The sequence below is a fragment of the Lasioglossum baleicum genome, chromosome 9 (genome assembly GCF_051020765.1).
Source record: "Lasioglossum baleicum chromosome 9, iyLasBale1, whole genome shotgun sequence".
NCBI lineage: Eukaryota > Metazoa > Arthropoda > Insecta > Hymenoptera > Halictidae > Lasioglossum > Lasioglossum baleicum.
The window spans coordinates 10,236,326-10,260,606 of NC_134937.1; the positions used below are offsets into that span (position 1 = coordinate 10,236,326).

The window sequence follows — 24,281 nt, forward strand, 5'->3', positions numbered from 1 at the left end:
TACTCTGGATGCCTTCGTAGGTACTCGCATTTGCAGGTAGTTTGTTTGACATCGTCGCTGCTAACTGATACAACGAGGAGGAACAAGAGGGAGAGAGAGAAAGAGAGAAGAGAACGACGGAGATCGACGTGGCCAGGGGTGCACGCTTACGTGGCGATGGATCCGACCGAGTTTCCGAACGGAAAGGGCGTACCGGATGTTTCAGCTCGCCACTTTAGGGACATGTGGCTCGGGGACAGATAGCCATCGGTCTTGAAGCTAATTAGCGGCGCGCAGTGCGAACAACCAGTCGCCGGACTCGGCTTCGCGACGTATACGTAAACGCGTGTTCCTCGCGAGAGATTGTGAACGCCCTTCCGCACTTGTTCCCCCTTAAGTTTTTTGCGTCGCGTTCGTCTTCCTCAGAATCGTCGATTATTTTCCCTCTTTGTGCTAAGCGGAGCTCTCGAACAGAGAAATGTGCGTTTTAAGGTTACAGATAGGTTTCTATTAGAAATGACCGTTTTTCACATTTGAAAATTCCCGCCTTTGTAGTTTAGTTTTTCCACGATAGATGGGGTTGAAGTTGTACAATTTGAAAAGTACATATCTCGTACATGAATTTGCGTGTATAAGATTGTTAATATTGTATAGTATACACGATTCCCTTTACTGAAAACCCTTTCCGTTTGTATATTAAAAAATGGGTACTCTGAAGCTTTGGAACAGTTAAAAAATTGTCGAGTTTCATTTCGTCCAGTTTAAGTGTCCCACAGAAGTACTATCTCGTCCAGAATGCTCATTTTCAGCCAATAATTCATTTAACCGATCATGCTCGTTCCACATCTATTTTTAGATATTCACCAACCCTGAATATGTACTCTGTTCGTTTATGGATGAAAATGAGGGTACCTGGAAGGTCTGCCGACTTTCTAAAAATCGCGCAGATGTACCTAGTTCAATTTATGCGTCCCACTAGTAACAGCCGGCGGTGTAAGTCGAACCAGAGTGGATCTCTAAGTCGAGGATCGACGATCGCCCGTCACGAGCGATTCCGTGGCCAGATACCGGCGACGTTTCGTCGTTATTGCTCGCATAATTTCTCCGAAGCTCAGGGCGCGGTGAAATTACGACTGGACGAGAATCGAGGCCGAGCGTGCGTGCGAGGCCGCGATCCGCGGTGTGCACAAGCACACCTGTACCCGCGACATTAATCACCGGGAGCGAAGCGTATCTGTCACGGCCGAGGGAAATTCTCTTGAATAACCAAACGACCGGCAGTCTTCGGTTCAGTGTACACGACAATCCCTGGTAGGACATTTGTCGATAGCTTGCGTCTTCAATCGACAGCGACGGGGACAAACGTGTCCTCAACTGTTGAGTACAAATTAGTCCAACTCCGGATATGTGCCCATAAGCCAAATTCGGTAGAAGTATCTTATTGTGTTATGCAGGGGAGAGATGTACCTATTAGCAGTGTACGAAAAGACAATATTCAAACTAAAGTTCTGACCTCAGAAAATTAATATATCCGAGACTATGTCAGAATCTACCAACTACAAAATTATAACAAAGTTGTATACGTCTTCCTCGAGGAAATATCCTCTTAAAAATTAAAAACTAAGAGGAATAGAATAAGTAGACTGCGGATGTTCGTGCAATTTTCAATTTTTGTAGATAAATTTTAAGAAAACGGTGCGAAATCAAATCCTATCTTCATTGGCAATAACATTTGTAGGCCCAAAATAAATACAAATCATACTAAACTCTGTTTAGCATTTTTTGAAAATTTTTATAAACCATAAATGCATGAACGCTAAACGAATGAAACAAAGAACATCGTCGCAGATTCGTCGAGGTAGCAAGAACCGTCGAAAATGGAGCGAGTTTCTGGAGCAGTTGCACCCAGGCTCGAGTAATCGGCTCGAGTTTTCTCCGCCGTCGGAGCTTTCGTAGAGAAGTGGCCAAACGAAATTCGGTTCTTGAGTTTCATGGCCACCGGAAGCCATTGTCTTTCCCGATACTCCATTCCTCTTTTCTTCGTTGTTTTTTCGTCAGCTCCGCGACAGAGGGTACACGCCGATCCCCGGGTCCACGGAGTGGAGTTTACCGAGTAAGCACGAGTTCGGACTAATTCGAGCGTGAGTAGAACGGAGTCGAATGCCGGAGCCACGGCGAAACGAAACGTGAAACTCGAGAAGACTATTAGAGCGAGGAGCGCGGGAAGGTGGGGCCCCGAAAAACAAGGAAGAACCGGCGCAAGACCCTTCGGAAAACGAAGAAGACGATGCCACGGGAAGATGACGCCTCCCTGGCGCCCAGATCTGCGACATCCTGCTCCGGAGACTGCCGCCATTGCTGATCCACTATCGACCAACTCTGAGACACTACCTCCACAGAAACTACCGAACTTTCCCCCTCGTCCGAAGGGTCCACCATTTGCTGGACCATTCTGGGGTCGAAAATGCCAAGACATTTATCTCAATTATTAGACTACATTATAAGTCTACCTCTGTCGCGAGGAACAGGAGATATTTTGAAATGGGCTGCTTTCTTTAATTATTTTAAGAGGTCAAAAGTAATATATTCTCACTGTCCAAGTCTTTTAACCCCTTCCAAATAACAGAGATAAAAAGAAAATGCATACCGATCGAATAACCTCCTCCTCTTTTTGAAGTTGCTTAAAAAAATGAATACTCTAAACTCTAAGGGGATCGTGGTGGATGATCGCAGCGATGTCCGAAGAAGGAATTCGTTTGCAGAGGCGAGCGTGGTTCGCGCGCTGACGAGGATGATCGATAGGAGCGTCGGCGAGAGGATAAACGCGGTTGTTCTCGCTCGGCGAGGTCCTCGAAAATTTGCCGACGGTAGTTCGTTACCGGTGGGCTATTAGCAGGCGTAACGCACGTCCTGGCAGCGTCGCAGGACTAAGTAAACCCTGGCTAACAAGGAGGCGTATCCGTCGGCCACGAATGATCTACCGATCCGTAGCCGACATTATTCCGTTCCCCGTTTCTCCTGTCAGCTTCTCCGTTCGTTCGTTCGCGGCCCTCGAAGGTTCTTTTCTCGCTGGAGTCTCGCGCGCTCATCCCAACACGGAGAGATACCTGCACCTCCTACCTACGCCCCCGAATATTAACACTCTGATTTATGCGCGTAATTATCTCTAGTTATTTTCTGAAGAAGAGACCCGGTCCCAGCCCGGTGCCCCCTCGCAGCTTGTCTTCGTAGCTGCCGGTGCTGCTGATACGCAACAAATTAACTGTTCCTTCTTCCGTCTACCCAAACCACCTTCTTCTTCGTCTTCTGCTTCTTCCTCCTCCTCCTCTTCTTTCCCTCGTTGTCCTGCGTCCTCGACCGTCTTCCCTCGTCGTTTCACGGCAGAGAGCCCGCCTCCTATTTATAGGTGTCTCGTTCCACTTCGTAATTGCGTTCTTATTATCGGAGGACCGTTCCGCTCGCTCGCGGACGGTAGCCGCTGGTCGCAAACGGCGGATTCAGCTCGCGGTGATCATTTATCCTCGCCCAGAGACTCGCCAAACGACCTGTCGCCCCTTACGCGGGCCTACGAGAGCTTTCGAGCTTGCGTATTTTTGGACCGGTCGTTATTAAGCTCCGGCCCACGATCTTGATAATTAGCGGGGAAAGCGGCTACGCCCGAGCGAAACTGTTTTTCTTCTTTGGCCGACCGGTTGTCCACTTACGCGGTTAATGAGTCCTCGCCGAGGTAAATTGAAGCGTTTTAGACTTTATCGCGGCCCTACGTCGGCGAGCACGTCTCCAGATTTTGTTAGTCAAGTTGAAGAGTAATTAATCGTTCTAACAGGTATATCTATCCGCAGAACTGCTTCGAACTACGACCTGGAACTTCAGGAATACCGTTTCTACGCATCCCACCACTGATTCAAGTGAAAGAAGAAATCAATGTTTGAAGTTGATAAAGCAGGCTCTCCCGTTGAGCGTCCAATAGCAAGCCCCTCGGCGTTTTTCGCAGGAAAAACGAAGACCTGGAGACAGGTCCAGCCCCCGGATTTCGCGGAGATAAATCGATCGTTTCGCGAGAGGATTCCTCGATGGGAATCGAGTCGATCCCGCGTGTCCTGGCAATTTAATTACGCCGCGGTATTTCGCCGGCATTTTTTCTCGGCTCGGTATCGGGACGAGATATCGAGGGAGAGAGAAATAAAGAATGAAGGAGGGTGGGGAGAGTGAGAGGGCAGAGAGAAAAAGAAGAATGCGGCACGGTGGCGTTGAAACACTCATAACAGGTGGACCGATGCCCGAACCCGGAGATGCATCTTCGAGGTGGGCGGTCCCACACTCCTTAAATCAGCCCGCAGCCACCATAACATTAAGGCTGACCCTCGCGAAGCCCTCACCTCGCCCCTCGGTCTCGCCTTTATTTGTTTGCTTAGAGCGAGTAATTAGAATCCGATACAAATGGTTATTATTTATCGACGAGCGCCGACGAGGAACTTTTGAGGGGAGGCGAAGGGGGCGGCGAATGCAGAAGTAGGTAGGAGGGAACACCTTCTGATTGCCTGGCGTTATTAAACCAACCGATACCCGCTGATAAATACACGGAACGCACGGTGAAGCTGCGCTCTCTCGCCACCGGCCAATATATAACGCCATGATCAAGCTGCTAACAGCTTTCCCTTCTTGATATCTTGCTGCCTGCAGATTCCTCTCGCGTGCTGTTGCGGCTGCGCCAACGATCCACAGGGTTGTTTGCCAAGGGAACCCGCAAAAACTTCTATCAACCCTTTTCAACCAGCTCCGCCCCTCGCTGACGGTAATTTCGATGGGAAAACTTAACCATCTCCTGACATTTTTCATACACCCACACTCATATTTTTACTTTGTAGATTACATTTACAACTGGCTCTATTAATTCAACTATAGCAAATTCTATTTTATTTTATTATTTATAGACTACGGTTTTTATGCACGGCTATAAAAATCCGAAGTACATTAAATCACCCGTATTATTGACATTAAGCTGCGTGCACTCTCGTCACTCAACTGAAAATATCGCCGGCCGACCATAACACTGGTCAATACAAGAGAAAGCGACCATAAGCAATAAATTGCCTGGGTAACAGCACAAAGAAGAATATAGTCTGGAACAGACACACCTGCTTCTCGAAGCAGAAAACGTTTAACGTCGACAAGCCTACCACAATCCGCATAACAGGAATCAGATAAACACTAATGCTCTACTAAAACCTCTGCTCTTCCGCGAAGTAACATATCCTCTATCATTAGCGGACCTATTTATGGTACAATCATTGCATAATTATCTCGACACCGAAATAGAACGCGTACTCGCACACGGTGTCCCGAGGAAATACATATATCAACCCGAGCAACACATCAACTGCAGTCTATTTATTTTATCCATCAAATTACAAGATTACTCGTGACTCGAAAGAATGTTTGACCTCGGGAACTATCCAAGCGATATTTACAGCAGTCTATTTTATCTAGTAAGTTACAAGATTATTCATGACTATAAAAAATTCTTCACTTCCAGAATTAATCAAATCTTTGAGCGATCGTGTATTTACTGTATTTGCAAGTGAGATTCTTTCACTGACATAAATAAACAGTTTAAATTCGGAATGAGGGTACATACATACATCTTGATGGAGATCGGAGATGTACTTATACAATTTAATTTTGAATTGCTAGAACAATTTGCCAAATGTCTTGTTAGATTAATGGAGAAATATGCATTGACTGAGAATTAATACTTCAACCAAGCAAGAAAGACATCTTGAACACCGGGGATTACAAATTGAAGGGTTCGAACACTCGCGTAAATTGTTCGGCGCATCAAGGCTGATAAAAAACGGATTCTAGGAACTCGTTCGAAATCGATACAGTATTCAAGCGAAGACCAGTAGCAACGCACCTGTCGGATGGACGAAAAAGGACCCGAGCAATTCCAGGGAAAGGGGTATAATGGCGTCGGGATTGAGGAGAAGCGGCCACGTCAGAGCAGCCGTTCCGCGTTTCCGAGAGGACGCGCGGATCGAACAGTCGAATCTATCGCGATGCCAGACGCGTCCGTTAATAAAGTATAATGGGCACACGGCACCCCGGCGACGATGTACACCTGACCCGGCGAATACAATGGCCGCCCAACGACGTTCGGGCACCGATCACGTAGATCGCGCGCGTATGTTGTGTGTGCAAGCCTGTGAACGGCTCCGTTAATACGGGCTCGTAAACCATCCGCGAGAAAAGGGAAGGTACGCGGATTGACTACCGACCGGGGCCCACCTAAACAATACCACAAAATTGCAAGAATAACGGCGTGCAAGAAATCGCTAATTAGGCCAACAAGATCGAGGGTCACGGTATAATTCTGGAATTAATTTTCAGAAATTCCAGTTGTCCGCTAATTTTTGCCATTAATTGATTTAGTTTCCACAGCAAAACCAATCGCAAAAACCATTTGTCTCCGCAGCACTCTATTGATACAAAAAAGCGCCCCGTCGACAGGAGCATAATTTTCGAAGCTCGTCCCGATGCAAATGAGTTAACAAATATATCCGGGATGTTTTCACCCCCCCCCCTTGCCCGACGCAGTTTACGCTGCAGTTGGAACGATCGAGGGACATAATGAATTTGTTTCAATTATTCAGTGGACATCTTCGCCTCGATCGACCGTGAAATACGATTTTCCGTTCGTTCATCGGGTAATCGGTCGATTTATTTATCCGAGCAAAAATTCAACGGAAAAGAGAGGGTTGGGGAACGGTGGAGAGAAGGAGGAGAGAGTGAGAGAGTAAGAGAGGGCATACGAGTGGGAGTCACGTTGATTAGCTTCCGTGTTGATTTAATTACTGGGGGAATAATTGGAATGCCTACCGACCTGCCCGGTCCCCTTCCCCGGCGACATCGCCCCGTCGTTTGCTTCACTTTGTCTCCTGCGCCCCGTGCCCCTCGCATTCTCGCGGCCTGACCGTTGCATATTCATCGATGGATTAATATATATATATATATCCCATGTGTCGAAGGCTCCACTGGCAACGTTACACCCCTCTCGTATCAACGACACCGAATTTCCGCATTAACAAGCCCTGGGAACGATTGGCAGCCTACCTTAGTGCTTTTACACTTTTTGGTAGACACTCGGAGATTATTATCACCGACAATAACAGCTTACACTCTGACAATAAGTTTCGTAAACTCAGAAGCACGTTAGATCGCCAAACGATTAGACAAAGTAATTAAACTATGACAGTCAAGAAAAGAAGCAGAACGTACGCAGAGGATCAGCAATCTCTCCAGGTGTCCAACACTCGGATCCTCGAGGCGGGGGCTCGCAAAACCGAGCGGAGCGGCGTCGAATCAATTCCGCGGAAGGATGTTCCGGGCGTGCATCGCGGAAGAAACAAATTTCAGAAGACTAAAAGAACTACAAGGCCGTCGGGTGCGCGGAAATAAAACAGCGAGCCGCGCGGCGCGGCGCGCCGTGGAAAAACATTTTCCCGCGGGCGTATCTCGCGGGGGAACGCGAGAGCGCAAACCGGTCCGCGTGATAGACGGCGCGTGTAGGACGCCTCTGCGCTGGGAGAGAGCAGACTGGAAAAAGACAACGGAGCGAAGTTCGTTGCCAATTTCCACGAAGCGCGAGTCTCTCGTTGCAAAAACGAGGCCGTGTATGGTTACGTTGGTAGCGGAGCGGTGCGGAGAGCAGTGCGGAGCTGTGCGGCCATAGGCGAGCGTATATCGCGGCGATGTTATCCGCAAACACGCGGGTTCGGCCAATTTATCCCAAGGGATGAGGCCGACGTGGCCTGGAGCCGGGTGTGGGGCAACCTTGTCCAGCGGAATGAATTCAGCACGCAGCCCCTGTGCGGTTGAGCCGCCTCCATCCCCCTTTCACAGACCGCCACCTCCAGCCACTCTGTGCTACATCCCTCCCTCCGAACAAACCCTTCCCATCTCTATTCCCATCTACGCTCTTCCTCCCAACCGCTTTCCATACCCTGCTTCCTTCCTTCCTTCCTCTACCACCTTTTCCATCGGCGTTCTCCGCGAACGGCCGTTAAGGTCGGTTCAAACTGTTCGGTCGGGAAACGACTCATGCTAACAACCACCGCGATGTCGTTCGCGGCCGACACTTTTTCCACTTCATCCCCTATACCCCCTCAATGTAATGATGATGATCGCCCGATGCGTGTTCGTCGCGGATCATTCGATGTGTTAAACCCGAGGTGCTACTACACCAGCACCAGACTGGAATTAACACTAAATAATTGAAAAATAAATAGTGTACAATATCGCAGAACATTTTGGGCTCTCGTAGATAGAGGATTTTGACCTAGTAAAAATGTTGGGGATGTTCCAAGCGGAACAGCCGAGTGGAACAGCTTACAATATTGCACCCTCGCGGAACTTTTCACATAACGTACCACGATTTTCAAGCTTTAAAGTGCTTCCCATAGCGAAGGAAGATGACCTCGAAAAAACGATTTTACTGGTTTGATTCTGGAGAGGGATGAACATTGAAAGTGCACGCGTCGTTTCAGGAAAGAGAAGTGCGAAGAAGGTAGCAGGGTCGGGAATCGTCGCTAAGCCACAGTTTAGAAAGACTAATTGATTCGTGCCCGGCTGGAAATCTCTGGGGGTCGGTTCGATGTCAGCCAGGGAAGGCCCTTACACGCATAACAACGAATATCAATAGTGTGAATAATCCTTAAACTGGTCGGGTATCGGACAACTGGTGATCCGCTCCACATATTGGCGGTTTGGTGTACACCGGCCGCCTGATTGCCACGGGGGCTCTTAGATTTATTGACCTGTCAATGGTGGCGCGCGAAAACGGCGAATTTACAACGCCGCAGGTGTTAAGTTCCGCCGTGCGTGTAATAACGGCCCTGATCCCAGGCCTACGGTAAGCCACACCGTAATTATATTTCCGAACCTCTGGCCCGCCACCTTTGTCATTATCACCGGAGGCGGCGGGGCCGTAACTCAATGAGATCCGTTCCCGCCATGCACCGCGCGCTATGTGCGTGGAAACGATAACGGGGCGACGAATCGCGCGCGAATCCACGATTTTTTAGCCGGGCCACGCGATTCGACCGGTAATTATTTCAAGTCGAAAGAAATTTACGAGCGATACCGTGCGCTCAGCTCTCCGTTATCGTGACTCGCTCGTCTCTTTCCTCGTTTTTTTCACCCGCACACGCGTGTGCGTCTCGAGACAGCGAGATACATCACCGCGCGCGTTCGGGGCCTCCCGAAAAAAAACAGATCAAGAAAAATTAAAGATCGTAATTAGACTCACCTTGAGCCCGGTTAGGCGCGGCTCCTCCCCTGCCAGCTTCGCCAACGCCTGGTAATCCCCCTGCGCTGCCCTCACCAGCCATTCCCGCGACTTCCCGTCCAGTTGCTGATCCCCAAACCAATAATTGCCGCAATTAACGGGGGTTACTCATGGCGCTGGTTACCGAACCGATGCAACGAACGGACGGAAGAATTTACGGGGTGAGGCAATTCAATTAGTTGTAGTTTTTTACGGAACAAATTTCAACATGGTCCCGATTTTACTATTTGTACAGGGTGTACTAAAAGTAATGGTCATCCGTCGTAGGGGTGAATCTACACCTCTGGATCGGTGGATATTTGTAACGGTATCCTGCTGCAAAATTGTTTATGACAAAGAAAATTGTTGTTTTGACATCGATAGCTTCTACTCATCGAAAAGAGAAAAAGTTTGAAAGGAGCCACATGTCACAAACAAATAGTTATTGAGATACAGTTAATCTCTAATGCAAAACTTTTAGTATTTTTTCTACAATTCCGATCAATAGCAATTTGTGAAAATCGTATAGTACAACACTAAAAAAGTTATCGTCTTTTATAGAGCATTCGAATATTAATTCGAGTAGCTGGTGAAGATCTTGCAAAATTTGAATGTGTAGAATTAGCCTACTGTGTGCTACAGACCACACGACCGTGTCGATAAGACAGAACATAATCGTGTGCGTGTCTCGAGATCAACGAAATTTAAAGGGACGGTCGGGTAAACTGTAGTAGTCCAATCAAATTTTGCAAAAAACTTTAACAGCTTATATCTCAATAACTATTCGTTTACGACATGTGGCTCCTTTCAAACTTATTCTTTTCTGGATGAATGGAAGTTGTTGATATAAAAACATTTTAACAACAATTTTCTTTGTTATAAAACATTCTGCGGCAAGTTTTTCTTACAAATGTCCACCGATCCAGTGGTGCAGATTCACCCCTAGAACGGATGACCATTACTTTTTATAAACCCTGTACAGTCCCGATGTTTATGTGATCACAGAAAGCTATAGTGAGAAGTGATTCAAACATATACAGAGTGTTCAACTATGTATTGTGAGCACATTGGGGGTAAACAGACAAAATGAAACGAAACGAAAATTATCAATCAGGATCCCGGCTACGTTTACAAATGTACGAGTAACTGAACTGAAATATTGCAATTAACTATTATAGGATTTTCATTTGGTTCGCAACTTCATAAACACATCTCTATCACGCCAGGTGTCGCTTACAAAAGATTGGGAACTCCATTGCAAAATCACCAGGTACATACTCAGCACACGTAGCCGAAACACCTTGTGCGCGATCACGGCTAGATCCGAGAGCAGATTGATCGGCGAAAATTTTAATTAAGATCTCGATACTCGATCGCGTGGCTTTATCCGTCCGGGGCATCGTTGGCCGAACAATTATCTGCGATTCGAAGAGGAGCGTGCGCTCGCTCGTGCGATAATCACGGTCCACGGCGGAACGATGATGAACTTACCGAGGCAACGGAAGCGCTGTCATCCTCGTCGGCACCCTGCGGGGAAAAGAAGAAAGTCAGTCACTCAGCCGGTCACTCGAAAAATCAACGTGGCGCGCTACGTCACGCGCGACGTACGCCCGTGGAACGTCTTGTCGAACCAACAGAGAAAACCGGTCGTCCGCGCGAGATCGGGCCCGCTCTATATGGCCCACAACCATAACCGGAGAACTATCTCCGTCCATTTTACGCCGCGTGCTCGCGGCGAAGAGAGCCCCCGGGCACACGAGGGGGGGAAGAAAATGCGTAAAAGCAGCGGGACGCCGCGTACCACGAACGCGCCACGGTCATCAGATTGATATACGGATCCAATAATTGATTCTCTGACGCAACACCCCGGGAGGGCTGGACCAACTTACGCAACCCCTCGCCCGACCACCGCCGGACCCACGATCTCCTCCTACGATGGGCCTCGATTGGACGGACTTTGTCTGGCCCGGGGTTTGGCAAGGCCTCTCGGAGCTGATTCAAACTAACCTTTCGACTTCAGGCCAATGTATACAGATTGTATTGTGAGACACTGCTCTGGTCCCGTCAAAATCTCATATCTTTTAATTCGGAATTATTCCCGTGGTTCCTAGAAGAACCTCACGAAATTATGGTGATAGTAGGGTAGTTCATAGTGAATCACTCTTTGGGACGTCTGTAAGACTCGAGCATTTAACTCCTTCCCTTTCTTTTAAAATGACGATTATTAAAGACAGAGATTTGTAGAAAATTGTACGAGACTGTATTGATTAGTTCTATTCCAACTTCGAAGATTCACTTAAGCATTAAAATCGAGTAAGAGGTAAGTGTTCATCGCAACATAGTGAAGCGTTCAGAAAGGTAGTTGATCAATCACTGGAAGGAAGAATAATTCGATCGATAACTCAAACGAGTCTAATGCTGTATTCGGCCCGTTTCCGGCAGCACTCGTCCTCATCCCGTAGCTCATTTCGCGCGCTGCAGTAGGAAGAGAGACCCGGGTAGAAGTGGAAAAGAAAAAGAATCGAACGAAGGGTGGAGGTGGTGAGGAGCGGCTGATCCCAAGAACGTTAAACGACTACTCATCCCTGTTAAACTGTTTGTATTTTCACTCGTCACGGCTGCATCGTCCGTTCGAGGTGCTCACATCGACACTCGTACCCGAATCAATCGTGACTCCTCGTAAATTACTTGGAACGGGGCGAGGCGAGAGGGCCGAAGAAGGATGCGAGCATCGAATCCGGCCGAGTCATCATTAGCTGGCCCCGATATATCTCTATCGATCGACACCACCTCGCGTGTCCTTAAGTGAAATCGTGATTCCTGCGGACGAGGTCCCGCCAGCTTAGATTCTTCGCGACTGCCTCGATTTCGATTCAGAAATCCTGTTTCAGGATCATGCTAAAAATTTACTAAAACTGAGTAGACTGTGGATTTAAAACAGGAGGAACATTGCCAGATTTTGTTATGGTTCCCGTTTCCTGCAATTGCTGCCAACAATTTTTATTTTGCAATTAAGATCCACAGTCTAGTACCAAAACCCCAGGATGTCACTGCAGGGTTAAAGTTTGATCCACCTTGTTCGGGAACGAGAGCTTGCTGTTTTGTTGATCGGCGTTGAATGTCGCGAATATTTTCCACCCCTGATTCGTACGGGTTTCCTGATGAGAACCACTGGCCCCCCGTCGCGTCAGGTGGTGCATCGAGGTACGTTCCCAGCTTTCGTGTGCTACGGCCACTCTCTCGCAGCGAGAGACGTCCGTGGCCTCGTCGGAGCGCGTCGATACACACCGACACGGGGGATAGTCTTTATTATGTGCGTCCCCGGGCGCGCGTTATCCGCCATCAGTGATTCGACAATCGTACTTTCAATAAGCGGTTGTTATTGCCTGGCCGGCTGAACAATAACCGCCGCGGACCGACCGCAAACAGATTCGGTTTTGCTCTGTTTTCGAGCGAGCCCGACGAAAGCGGATGTGCTCGGTCGCCTTCTGATCATCTGCGCCAGCGGAACGTGATGGTCACAATATTTATAATGTTGACTCCACAGAGTTCTCAAGACCTGTTCCTCTCGAACAGCTACGATGATCGACGGTGACGACAAGTGTGAGAAAAAGTTAGCTCTTTGCACTGGAAGACCTCCAGATATTTAATAGATCGAAAACTATTCCAAAAGGATCATTACGATATTTGAGCCCAAAAAGGATTTCATAATTATCCGAATGGAACGAGGAGACTGTTCTTTGGCGATTTGTACAATAAATACCAAATCGTTAGCAAAATCGTCATCGAATTACTCAATCCGCGAGATTAAATCAAACTACAAATGTGTCTACAAGAAGTACCTACAGAACGAGTTTAAAAAATTGAGGAATAAAACAGTGAACGATTGCGAACATCGTCGGTCGTATGGTTGTGAGAATGGTCCGCCGTACGAGGGTTCAATCTAACATGGTCTTGATGACCGGATGAAATGTCAACAAATAATTCCGCCTAACGATTCCGCGAGCATCTCGTCCGATTCGCTCGCAAAAAGCCTGTCCCGAGGAGTAGTAAACACGGTGTACACGTCGCCTCGAATCTCGATAAGCGTTAACATTTGCGAACGGTCTCGAGGCCGTCGCATTAAAATCCTCATGTCACCGGCGGGTTCGGTTGATGTTGAAGCGATTCGAAGCCGATGCGACACTTGTTTTCCCGTGGCTCGCCGGAGAAGTATGCAAATGGTTTGCGAATCCAGTTCCGCGGGCGCGACGAGACCCGTGAACGATCGTGAACGGAGCCCAGAAACGTTGAAGCCGGGGCGACCATAATGGCCCGGTTATCAGATAAGCTTCTAGAAGGAGGGTAATCGTAATAGCATCGCAACGATGGCTATACTACGATCGAATCGGAGGCGGACAGATAGATAGAGAGAGAGAGAGAGAGAGAGAGAGAGGAGAGAGAGAGAGGAAGATCGTGGAACAGAGAGTAGACGACGACGGGTCGTCCCGATCCTCATCGGCGCCTGATCCCGTCAGCGGGTCATTGTTTCGCCGTAATTAATATTTTAATTGAGATCACCGGGAATTAATTAATGCAACGGCGTCGTCGGCGAGCCCCTCGGCCCGAACTGTTCGTTCAATCGATCGTAACACGGCGCCTGTCAGAGCTGTACAGGTCGGTCCATGAATTTCGCCGAGCATCGGGACTTCACGCTGCGCGCGTGCACGCCCCTTCAGATATTATCTCCCAGCCGATTTCTTTTTGCTCGTCCTCGTTACTCGCACAACCGTTACGATTAGGGTCAACGGGAGTTCACGCGCCGTTGATACCTTCCGCGGGAAACTACCGATCCGCTGATTCGCGGGACAGGTGCAATAAACACGAAAAAGAACGAGTACTCTCACGGGAACCATTCCGTTCCCATCTTTCGACGTCGCGTTCGCGAATTTTCTGAATCGAACCGGCAACTCTGGAAATTTCAACGAAAATGGAAAACCGGGAAACAAAATAGTTGACTCCGCGAGCAAGAGGTCGCAAACTCCGAAGAACCCAGACACGCACTTAAAACTTCCAGGCCGACATCGTTCTCGGGAAGATGATTCCGACGAACTTTCACCCCCTATTATCTTACCCCTTCGAACGAACCGAAAAAGAAAGACCGTGCTCGAGCGAGTCACGCGAAAGTTCGAGGTTGTTATTATCGAGAGCCGGTGGTACGTCGATTGTTCTCGGCTGCTAATTAAATTATGCGCGGTTGATCCATGGCCGAGTGAGAGCACGCGGACACACTCGAGGCTGGCGCACGTGCTCGCTCTTTTCCTGGGACAATGGACAGAACGCATAATCGGGTTGCGTGGGTGGGAAAAAGCGCGCTCGTTGTTCGGGGTGGAAACGTTTTAATAAACGGACGCTACCCTCCGGTGGGGGTGTATAAATATATTCGGTTGTTGCAGCAAGAAGAGAGAAACGGAGCTGGGAACTAGGAGATGAGAGGAGCTGGGAGGGTTGGATATCGGCGAAACGGCGAAAGGAACCGTCGACGAGTTTTGGGGGACGGGAAGGGGCTGCGGCGGCGGGAACGAGGGGGAGGCAAAACATGTTGCGGCACGAGCTGCCTCAAGAGCACCGCAGAATTAGCTTTATTATAACCTGGGGGCCATCCATACATGCCTAACAGAGCAGGAACATTCGCCGGCCAATAAGCCGAATGCTAACCAAACATTTTCGCGACTCGCCGCACCCTCGAATTTATCCGCGGCCGACGCAAAGCCATCCCCGACGGTCGACGAGAGGCCAGGGTGGAGAGGAAGGAGGATCGATTTCACGAATTAAAGCTGGATATCTATTTAATGCGGCCGTTAATGTCGGGCTAGCGCTTGACTATTAATATACCAGCTGTTTGCGGAAACCACTTAAAAGATTACCGACAGTTTAGGGGATTATCGGAGACCGTGGATTAGCCTCGCTGTATTTGCCATCTGGCCCCGTCGATTTATCGCGCCACTTTGTCTAATAAGATTTTTTTCGCACGCTGGTACGAATTACCGAATTCGATCGGAATCGGACTAATTATTTCCATGTATCGCACTGATTATTTCTTTATTATTACAGTCTCATTCTGCGATCGCTGTCTTATCTAAAGAGCCTTACAGAAAGAGGCGAAGAAGAGGTTATAACCAAATAAAGAATCCGTGTCTAAATTGAGCTCTCCAGCCTCGAAGCGGTACCAATACACTTGATAATGATCAACGATCTCCATAATCTCTACCCACTTCGTCCGTAGGCTCTCTCTCTCTCTCAGGACTGTAGATCAGGATCGTAGCCCGTTGAACGTCAAAGTTCCCGGCGCGCGGCGTTTCTCTAACGAGCATCGTTAAGGAAGAGGAACTTTTCCTTGGGCCGAGCACAGAGAGAACGAACGATTAGGCCCGGATTAGCGGTGGCCGTTCGCGCGCGCGCGAGATCGATTATGCGACGCTGCGGATAACGTTGGCCCTGATTTATTCCCCTAATGGGCGTTCGCGCATTCATTTCGTGGCCGTGCGAGGCAATTCCACGGGGCTTCGTCGGATGGCGGGCGGCCGTACTGCCGCTGACAGGAAAACTCTCGCTGGGTGATTCAGCGTTCGGTTCGGCGACGCCTCCCAACGACCACCATAATGCCTACCTAGCTCCGCGCCCACCTACCTAACGCCATTTCCATCGGCCGCTATCGTCGGGGATCATAATCCAAGGTTTAGCCCGGAGCACGACGAAACCGCGGCCGGACCCGTTCCGCTGTTCAGAAATGAACGCGCGGAATGGCAGAAACGCGCCGCACTGTCCAACCAGACGACCCACCTAGGGACAACCCTTTGGCTGGACCCCAAAACCAGCCTAAACACACCTCACGGTTCCATGGAGAAACTGGAAAACTGCTCCAACGATTTTTTTACCACTTTTTTGGACGACTAATTGACCGGTCCTCTAAGGCAGCCTGCTATGCGTCAAAGAAATTTGAGTGTAATTTTCAGATTTTCTGTGACAAGATAAAATTAGATTAGGGTCGACTAAAACTAAAAAGAAAGTGTATAGCTAATTTCCACAATTAAGAAAATGAGAAACGACTATTTGCGACGCGTTTTGAGGATCGAAACCGGCGAAGAACGTCGAGAGGAGACCCGGAAATTGGCAATTTGATCGGGGAAACTTTACAAGCCACTAACGGGGCGACACAGGTTCGATCGGAAGCAGTTTTTCACATTGAAATAGGAATAGGGGGCGGGAGAGAGACGGAGAGAGAGAGAACGGGTTCGGGGTCGCGTTCGACAAGTCGAGCATCGAACGATTACACAACGCCGGAGAAATTGCCGCATAGAGACGATTATTAGCTGAGCCGGCGTTGGTCGGCGTGAGTAATTCATAACCGGTAGCTCGTATTTTCGCGGACGGCACGTCGAATTTGGTTCGGATGGAGAACATGGAGCATCGACGCTGCTGGCTTCACCCAACCCCCGGCCAACCTCCGTTGACAGGATTATATTCGTACGTACCTATCGTGTTCCTCGGTGTACCTCGGTCCCGCAATACGCGTCGCGCGATCATATTCCCGTCGACTAATAAATTTACCATGGTACTCGAGCGCACAGCCATCGTACGACTGTCGTCGGTCGATTGCCCCGCTGGCTATGTCACTGTTTCGAGGACCGTCCACAATGACAATCGACCGGATAATGGCCGGATAAAGGTCCTGCCAGCTGTAATCATTCTGCTACCATTATTCCGCCACGTGACAACTTTCAAAGACCTACGACCCTACCTTTTTTCACCCACTTCGTTTCAAACATTTGTACCTTTCAATGCATTATTTTGCAAGATATGGTAGCTGATAAAATTTAACGTTATATATTCGAGTGATACGAATTGGATGATTTCGATTATCTTCCTAATTGGACGATGTTTTATTTATTATTACTATGATAAAAATAATTATGGAAACATCACCAAAACCCGTGGAAACATTCTCCCACAGTGCAAACAAGCAACAGAGTAGAAGGTCGAAGAATATTGAACAACACAGAAGGCGCCTGAACACGTGGGATCCCTTTCATTCACAGATCGGACCCTACTACGACCGGCGAACGCGACAGAAAAATGAAGGTCGGGGCACGTGGGGACGCGGCTTAACCATCCCCCGGCGCGGTTCCGTCTCCTAACGAGTTTATCGCGTCGTCTTTAACGTTATTAACACGGGCTAACGAACTGGAATTGCCGAGTCATCGTGGTCCTACGACAAACGCGGTTCCACCAGGTACACGCACTTGTGTGGGTGTGTGCTGATCGGTGGGTGTTCCTGTCGGTGTGCGTGCTGTAAGTCTATACACACGTACACACATAGACACGGTGGTTGTAAGTGCAGGGCGAGAGAAGGGCGCTTCGACGAGACAGGTTACGTGTATAAGGTGGGATAAAGGTACGTATAGGCGCAGGCCGGGCTGTCTGTGCGGCCCTGATACCCCAGTCTCTGGGCTAATTCCGAGGTGTAATCTGCGGGTACCATCTCAATGGATTAGCATATAGATAGCGAGGTGGGCTGACCGTATATATACGCGCCTAGACCACGTCGGGGGACGCGGCCATGTCCGTTTTGGTCTCGTGTCCTCCGGACGTAAGGGGGTCAGGTGGTGCTGCAACACCCCCACGATTGCGGGGAATGAACCCCGGGAGCCTTGTGTGCACAGCACGGCCGTGGCTAATTAAGAAAACAGTGGACCAATCGCCTGACATACTATTTCCATCGTTATTATAGGCTCGCGTCGAACCGTGCCGAATGACACCCTAATATGCGCTCCAATCCCACGCAAACTTTCTTCTCCGAAGATACTTTTGCACTAGAAGTACCCAGCATTCGAATCACCAGTATCCCTTTTTCTAAAAGTCTAAAGTGTTCTCGAAATATTCACTTTGTCTCGCAACTCAAATTGAGGGTTTGGTCCGGTCAGACAACACGGAACACATTGCGAGGTCAAAAATGTTCGCAGTTCGCTACGGTCGCGAGCGTAGGTCGAAGCGGTGTCTCCCGTGTCCGAAGTGTGATCGACATGAATGGCAGTTCGCCATTGGCAGCGGCCACGTGGGGAGGAGTAGGGCTGGTACGAGGACCGAATATTTCGCTGGAGGTGATTCGGTCGCGAGGTAATTTGTGCTCACAGCGGGGCTGAGCAAACACGCGCGACGGGGGTGCCTCGAAAAATTAAATAACTCGATGACTGGTCACATTCTCCGACACGCGGCATACATAGGACCCTTATCCACACACCGAGGCTTGGAATCACCGTTCCAAGATGTCCGCGAGAGAGGAAGGGCGCCTTCGGTTGAATGACGTGGCCCTCTGTTCCCTCCGCGGAATCTTCCATTTTCTTCGTTGCGAGGCCCGAGACAGAGAGAGAGAGAGAGGATTGTCGGGCCCCGTATCCCTGGGGAACAGGGCCCCGTGGAAGCTAGGACGGGCTCCGGACATCCATAGGGCCCAGGGGTCCCAAAGGGGGGCACAGGGGGAGGCGAGCGCCGGCCTCCCGCGGACTTATGAATACAAATAGCCGCTCACTGCGCGACTCAGATCCCTGATAAGGAACACTCCTGGCTTACCGGTACCACCGTCTAGCATAAAGTACGGACTTAGGCCCTCACCGACACCGACGCACGACCGTTTAACGGAAGATTATCCCCGCGACGGACCCGCAGATTCGCATCGAACGATATCGCCGTTGTATCGGCCCCGGCGAATAGCTACGGAATGCTGGACCCCGTGAAATCGAAAGAGCGATCAGTGAAAGCATCGACCCTGCTATCGGTTACGCTATGGGAACCGTGAAAGAGACGTTATTAGCTCGTCGAGGATACGCTTCTTCCGGATCGACGATCGTTTCACTCGCCTGATGGTGCTTTGCGGTACCACTTGCGTCAACGCGCTGCCATTGGCGCAAAATGCTTCGGCACAACAGCACATTTGATGCCAAGACATTTCTCAATTTGACAGAATAGTCAACATGCTGACCGATGAATAAGGATTATTATGTATGTTCCAAGAAATGCCGGAGTACCTGATCAAACGTAAGAACATAATACTTCGTAGCTCTCCAAATAGATGAATACACTTGTCGGATAGTATAGGAGCCTAATTCGATTCCTGGTGGTCCGTGTTCGTCAGCGATCGAGTGAACGGTTTGAGGGCGGCACAGAATCGCGATGCGAAATAATTATACGATGTTCGCGGGTAATTTATAGTAAACAGGACGTACACGAACGGAACCGGATGCTTATTAATTTTCATATATTCAATTTGAAAGGTCCGTATCAACGTCCCGCTAATAGCGCTCGCTGATACTACACGTATGATCGATGGGCTAGATAAAGTATTATGAATATTCCTAGGTGTACGCGCTTGGAAAAAATATTCATGCCGTTTCGGTATTCGCGACGATCTTCCGCAACGATCTTCTCTGTGTGTCCCCTCTTTTCTGTATCTCCGTCTTCCCCCGTGTCTTTCTTCCTTTCTTTCTTGCTTTGTTTCTCTCCGCGGCGAGAGAGCGCCCGGGTGGAATGCATTTTACAGTGCCGATAACAAATTACGCGTCTTCATCCATGTTCTGCCTTCCAAGCAGAAAGGAATGCCATCGCTCGATCGGTCATTCCCCGGTTTCATCCGGTCGATCAGTAAGAAGATACCTACGCTCCTGCCGTGCGTTTCAGGATCGGAGACAGTATCTGGCTTTATCTGCGGCTAATGTCGTGTAAGAACTACGCCTCCCTTCGATCCACTGACAACCATTTGTTCGGCCACTCCTGACCGAGAGGTAAGGTGACTCGAAACTTTCTAACGAATTTACAATGTGTCTCCGGGACCAGACGCGGTCGCAAAGACGCGCAATTATCAACCGTGACTGACGAGCTGACACCTCTCGATATTTTTCGCATACTCGAGTCGAGAATTCCAATTTCATTCAATTTAACTTTTACGTTCCCACCGGGTTATTTCTACAACTGTTTAATGCATTTATTTTGAGTCGTGTAAACAATATTACGAGATGTTACTTCTTCCTTCGAGTTAAATAATAATAGATTTATACAGTCACCAAAATGTCGATAAACAACATTGTACAATAGATATGAGAAGAATAATCATTAATTGGCCCGATGCATCATTTAAAAGCCACGCACACTAAATTAGTTGTAATTGCTGACGATTTAAAAAACGGAGCGCAGCACAGCGTCGCGACGCAGTGTTATACTAGTTAGAATTCCAGATCGGATGGCCACGGGCGGGCGCAGGAACGCCACGCGTGCAACCATGCAGAAAAGTAACATTCTTACATAGTCGGTGCGATACACGGCCCGTTGAGTGCATTATAGTTCGTCCGGGTTGTTCAGGTACGCCCGTCACGTGGATCGTCAGCAACGCGGTAAAACTTTCCGAGTCCCACGAGCAGCGGCGAGGACCACCGAGAACGAACGCGACCCGGAAGGGTGGACGCCTCGTTCGCTATCGTGACAGACGCAATCAGTTTTCGACACTCTCTGTCACTACGGGAGATGGACTCCCGCGGACGAAGGTAGCTCACGGTTGAATAGCACACGGTAATCTGATTTATTCGGTGCGCCTCACGACTCGGGGGAAAAATAGATTTGCTCCACGGTGGATCCGCGGGGCTTCATTAATCCTGACAATCACGGTATCTCTGACAAAGTTGCGCGTTTCGCTGAATAAAAAAAAAATAGCTCCAAAAAGTTTAGTCAACGAGACTGTGAGCGACCCTCGGAAACGCATAGACCGCCTGGAGTCCGATGGGTGACCCTCCGGGAGTCTTCAACCTTGGTTGGACCCTTGGATATTCGGTACTTGAGGCTCGAGTCCTTCGAGGTCCTAGCAACGTTCCAAGTCCTTCGAGTAAAAACTATCGATGCAATTATCTAAGTGCCAAGAAAGCTGACTTGAGAGGCAACTAATTTTCTATGAACCCTGTAAACTCATCAACTGAACTGAATCTTTGCTAAAAGGTAGTTGGAAAGATGAAATAGTGTTTCCGTGGAGCCGAGGCCGCGCTAATTATTGTTTACGTTTTGGTATTTAAATATTTATGGAATATTCTCGCAAGTCGTTTACGTTTAGGATATCTGATCCGCTCGCGGCGATGACTAAATTGCCTCTGTCCCAATAAATCCGTCGCAGCATCGTTAACGAAATTAACGATTGTTCCAGAAGCGGAACGAAACATTTTATGCGAACAAAGGTTTATACCTCGTTCTCCCAGTCGCTTCCTCCATCAGCGGACGAGACGCTTCCAACATGAAGACATAAAGAATTCCCGCGGAAGCGAGGGCGGTCCGACACGAGTGTTAAGCAAACAAATTTAATGCGCGTGTATAACGGGCACCAATTTAAATGATAATGCCCGCGGTGTGTATGCGTCCAAGATTAACTCGTAATAGGCCGGAATAAATGTCGACGGACCTGTTAGACGTATCTAGCACTGCTACACGGGGGAACAGTAGGTGCTAACTACTCCTGTAGACAAGCCTGTTTTATATATTGATGCATCGTGTATGTACATACACAATCTCGTGAGAGAGATAAAGACGTGGAACCGTCCGGCGCCGAAGAAAATTGGGTCGCGCATCAACGCGATCGACAATCTCTCGACGGTCTTATTATCATAACGGCAATAAATTATTGGACCGGCGGCGCGGCGAGCCGTACCGACATGACCTATAATTACCGGGGACCGGTTATTAAACATCGTCCACCGTTTGATTATCATAGAACGTACTGTCACGTCGGATCTCGTTCGCCGACAAATCATCGACGAAGAGTGGCGGCACACGGGAATTCAATTTGAGCGCCTTCATGCGTCGCTTAATAAACGCTTCGCATTATACTGGGCGTGTTAAAGCGGTCCCCGAAGATTTTAAAGACACTAACCGCGTCTCGCAACAGGTACGACGATGTCAACACCAATCGATCTTTCGTAACTAATTCTCCCGAGACGCCATTTCGACATTTTCTACATGTTTCTAGAAGAACGCTTTGTTTTTAGTCTGGGGCAATTTTTTCTCTCTGATGAAAATGATGCGTACCTTGTGTAGATAACAATTATTTGAACATCCGATACTGAACACCCCAATCTTCGCTCGAAGACGGAAGCTTTTTCAGCCTCCAAAGTACGTATTCATCGATAGCGTTTTGCGTAATGAAGAGAGTTTAATGAACAGCGGAAAAACCATGGCAAAGACAACGATGGCTGCGCGGTGAGGTCGAAGAGTCCTCGAACTATGAGGTAAGTTTGCCTCTGGGGGTGTCTTGTCGGTGTTGTCGCGGATGGGATCATGCAAGCTGTGTGCCCCCGTCCCCCGTTACCCCCGTCGTTCTGCCGGTGAACCTCTTTGCATATACATTCTGTAAGATTACTTTGTGCGGTTTACACCCTCGGCTCACCCTCCCGGCGCTCGTCCTTCAGCTCGGCGCGCCTCAGCCGTCGACGACCTCGCTCCTTTCGCCAGGAGGCAAACTACCCTGCAAGTTTCACCGGGGGTCCCTAATGTATGCGGAACTATACGAGAGAAATTCCAAGTTCGGCATGGCCGTGTTAGGTGCCTTTACGATGAGTATCTCTAGACCCCCTGTCTCCCTCTCTCTCTCTCTCCCTCGTCTCTTCACTTCTCTTCCCTTCTCTTCAGCGCCATACGGAAAGGACGAACTACCGACAAGACTCGGCCGTGGAAGAGGCGAACACGCGTGATCCTAATTAGAACGCGTCCTAGAGGTGTCGAAGTAAAAGCGGGTTTCTTGTTAGGCGTATCGCGAGACGCCCCACGGCGTTTCCCCGAGCATTATAAGAAAAATCGGCGAAGTTACCTCAACTCGTTAGCAATATTAAGGAAATTTGGTGCACACAGTGCTAGTCGTCCAAGAGGTCAAATTGGTTTAGACTTTTAATAGCACGTTGTATGATAAGATTCTCGAAGATAATGAATTTCGGTAATGTTTTTATGAGTTCGCTAAGAGTTTGTAGATCGTTGTAGTATTAGTAAGGCTTAGTTCGGAAGAACAGGTAGTTCCCACAGAGTTTTCGGAACAGCGTGAACCTCGGTCCTTGAAATTTTTCGGTAGATATTGGTATGTGAGAGAGACTGCCTGCGTGGAAACAGGGAATGCACGCACGATTACGAAAATTTCTCACGAGGATACAGCTCTTAATAGTATTCTTTGCCACCCACATCTCCGGCGTATTTACATAAAAACGAGCGAGGTCCGTAGCGCCGAAGCGCGATGACTACGAATAACCACATTAACTTCCTGGCATCGTTTTAATATTTCCTTTCGTTAACTCGGCAGGGGGACCGAAACTGTCTTACAATGATTATCGTGGGGAAAATCCTGCGAATTATCCTGACCTTGTTGGAACCTGGCCACTCCAGTCTTTCAATTATCCTTGTTCCTCCAACCCCATTCCATAAAAAACATAATGAGACATCTTCACTCTTCATCTTAAAATTATGTAATAGATTTTTCCATAACTATGCCCTATCTAGAAGGAGCTCCTTTTGATAACAATTCCGAAAGAAATGAATAAATCACCTAGAATAAGGTCTCCATAAGGTCAGCTTATGAGCCAGCACATAATAATTCTTTCCTATTTGTGTCTATGAAGACGCTGTGCAGAAAACTCACAGATTTTAATGTGAAACCAAAGGCTGTTTGTCAAACCGTGGGTACTTCTCGTATCAGGATTCCCAAGTCGCCCCCCTAATTGTCATCGTCACGGTGACGTGATCGTCGATCGACACGTAGCCGCGGCGTGCATTCAATGACCCATAACGAGCGGTTCGACGAAAGCACGCCGGAAAAATTACGTGAAACGTGTTGACGCCGGCGAACGGCGCGGCACGCGACACCGTGTTAGACGAACGGGTCATTTCGGATGCGAGGGGCGGATTCCCGTGGCCACGGTGCATGATA

General features: G+C 48.7%; 1 protein-coding gene across 3 annotated transcripts in view; it reads right to left on the minus strand.

Annotated features, from left to right (window-relative positions):
• Sowah (ankyrin repeat domain family member sosondowah) overlaps positions 1-24,281 on the minus strand; it is a 119,704-nt gene that overhangs the window by 87,952 nt on the left and 7,471 nt on the right. For all 3 annotated transcript variants that reach the window (XM_076431280.1, XM_076431278.1, XM_076431279.1), the window contains 2 exons: positions 10,796-10,831; positions 9,287-9,391 (listed from right to left, as the gene is read on the minus strand). In XM_076431280.1, the coding sequence (XP_076287395.1) occupies positions 9,287-9,391; positions 10,796-10,831 (141 nt within the window). The remainder of the gene's footprint in view (positions 1-9,286; positions 9,392-10,795; positions 10,832-24,281) is intronic.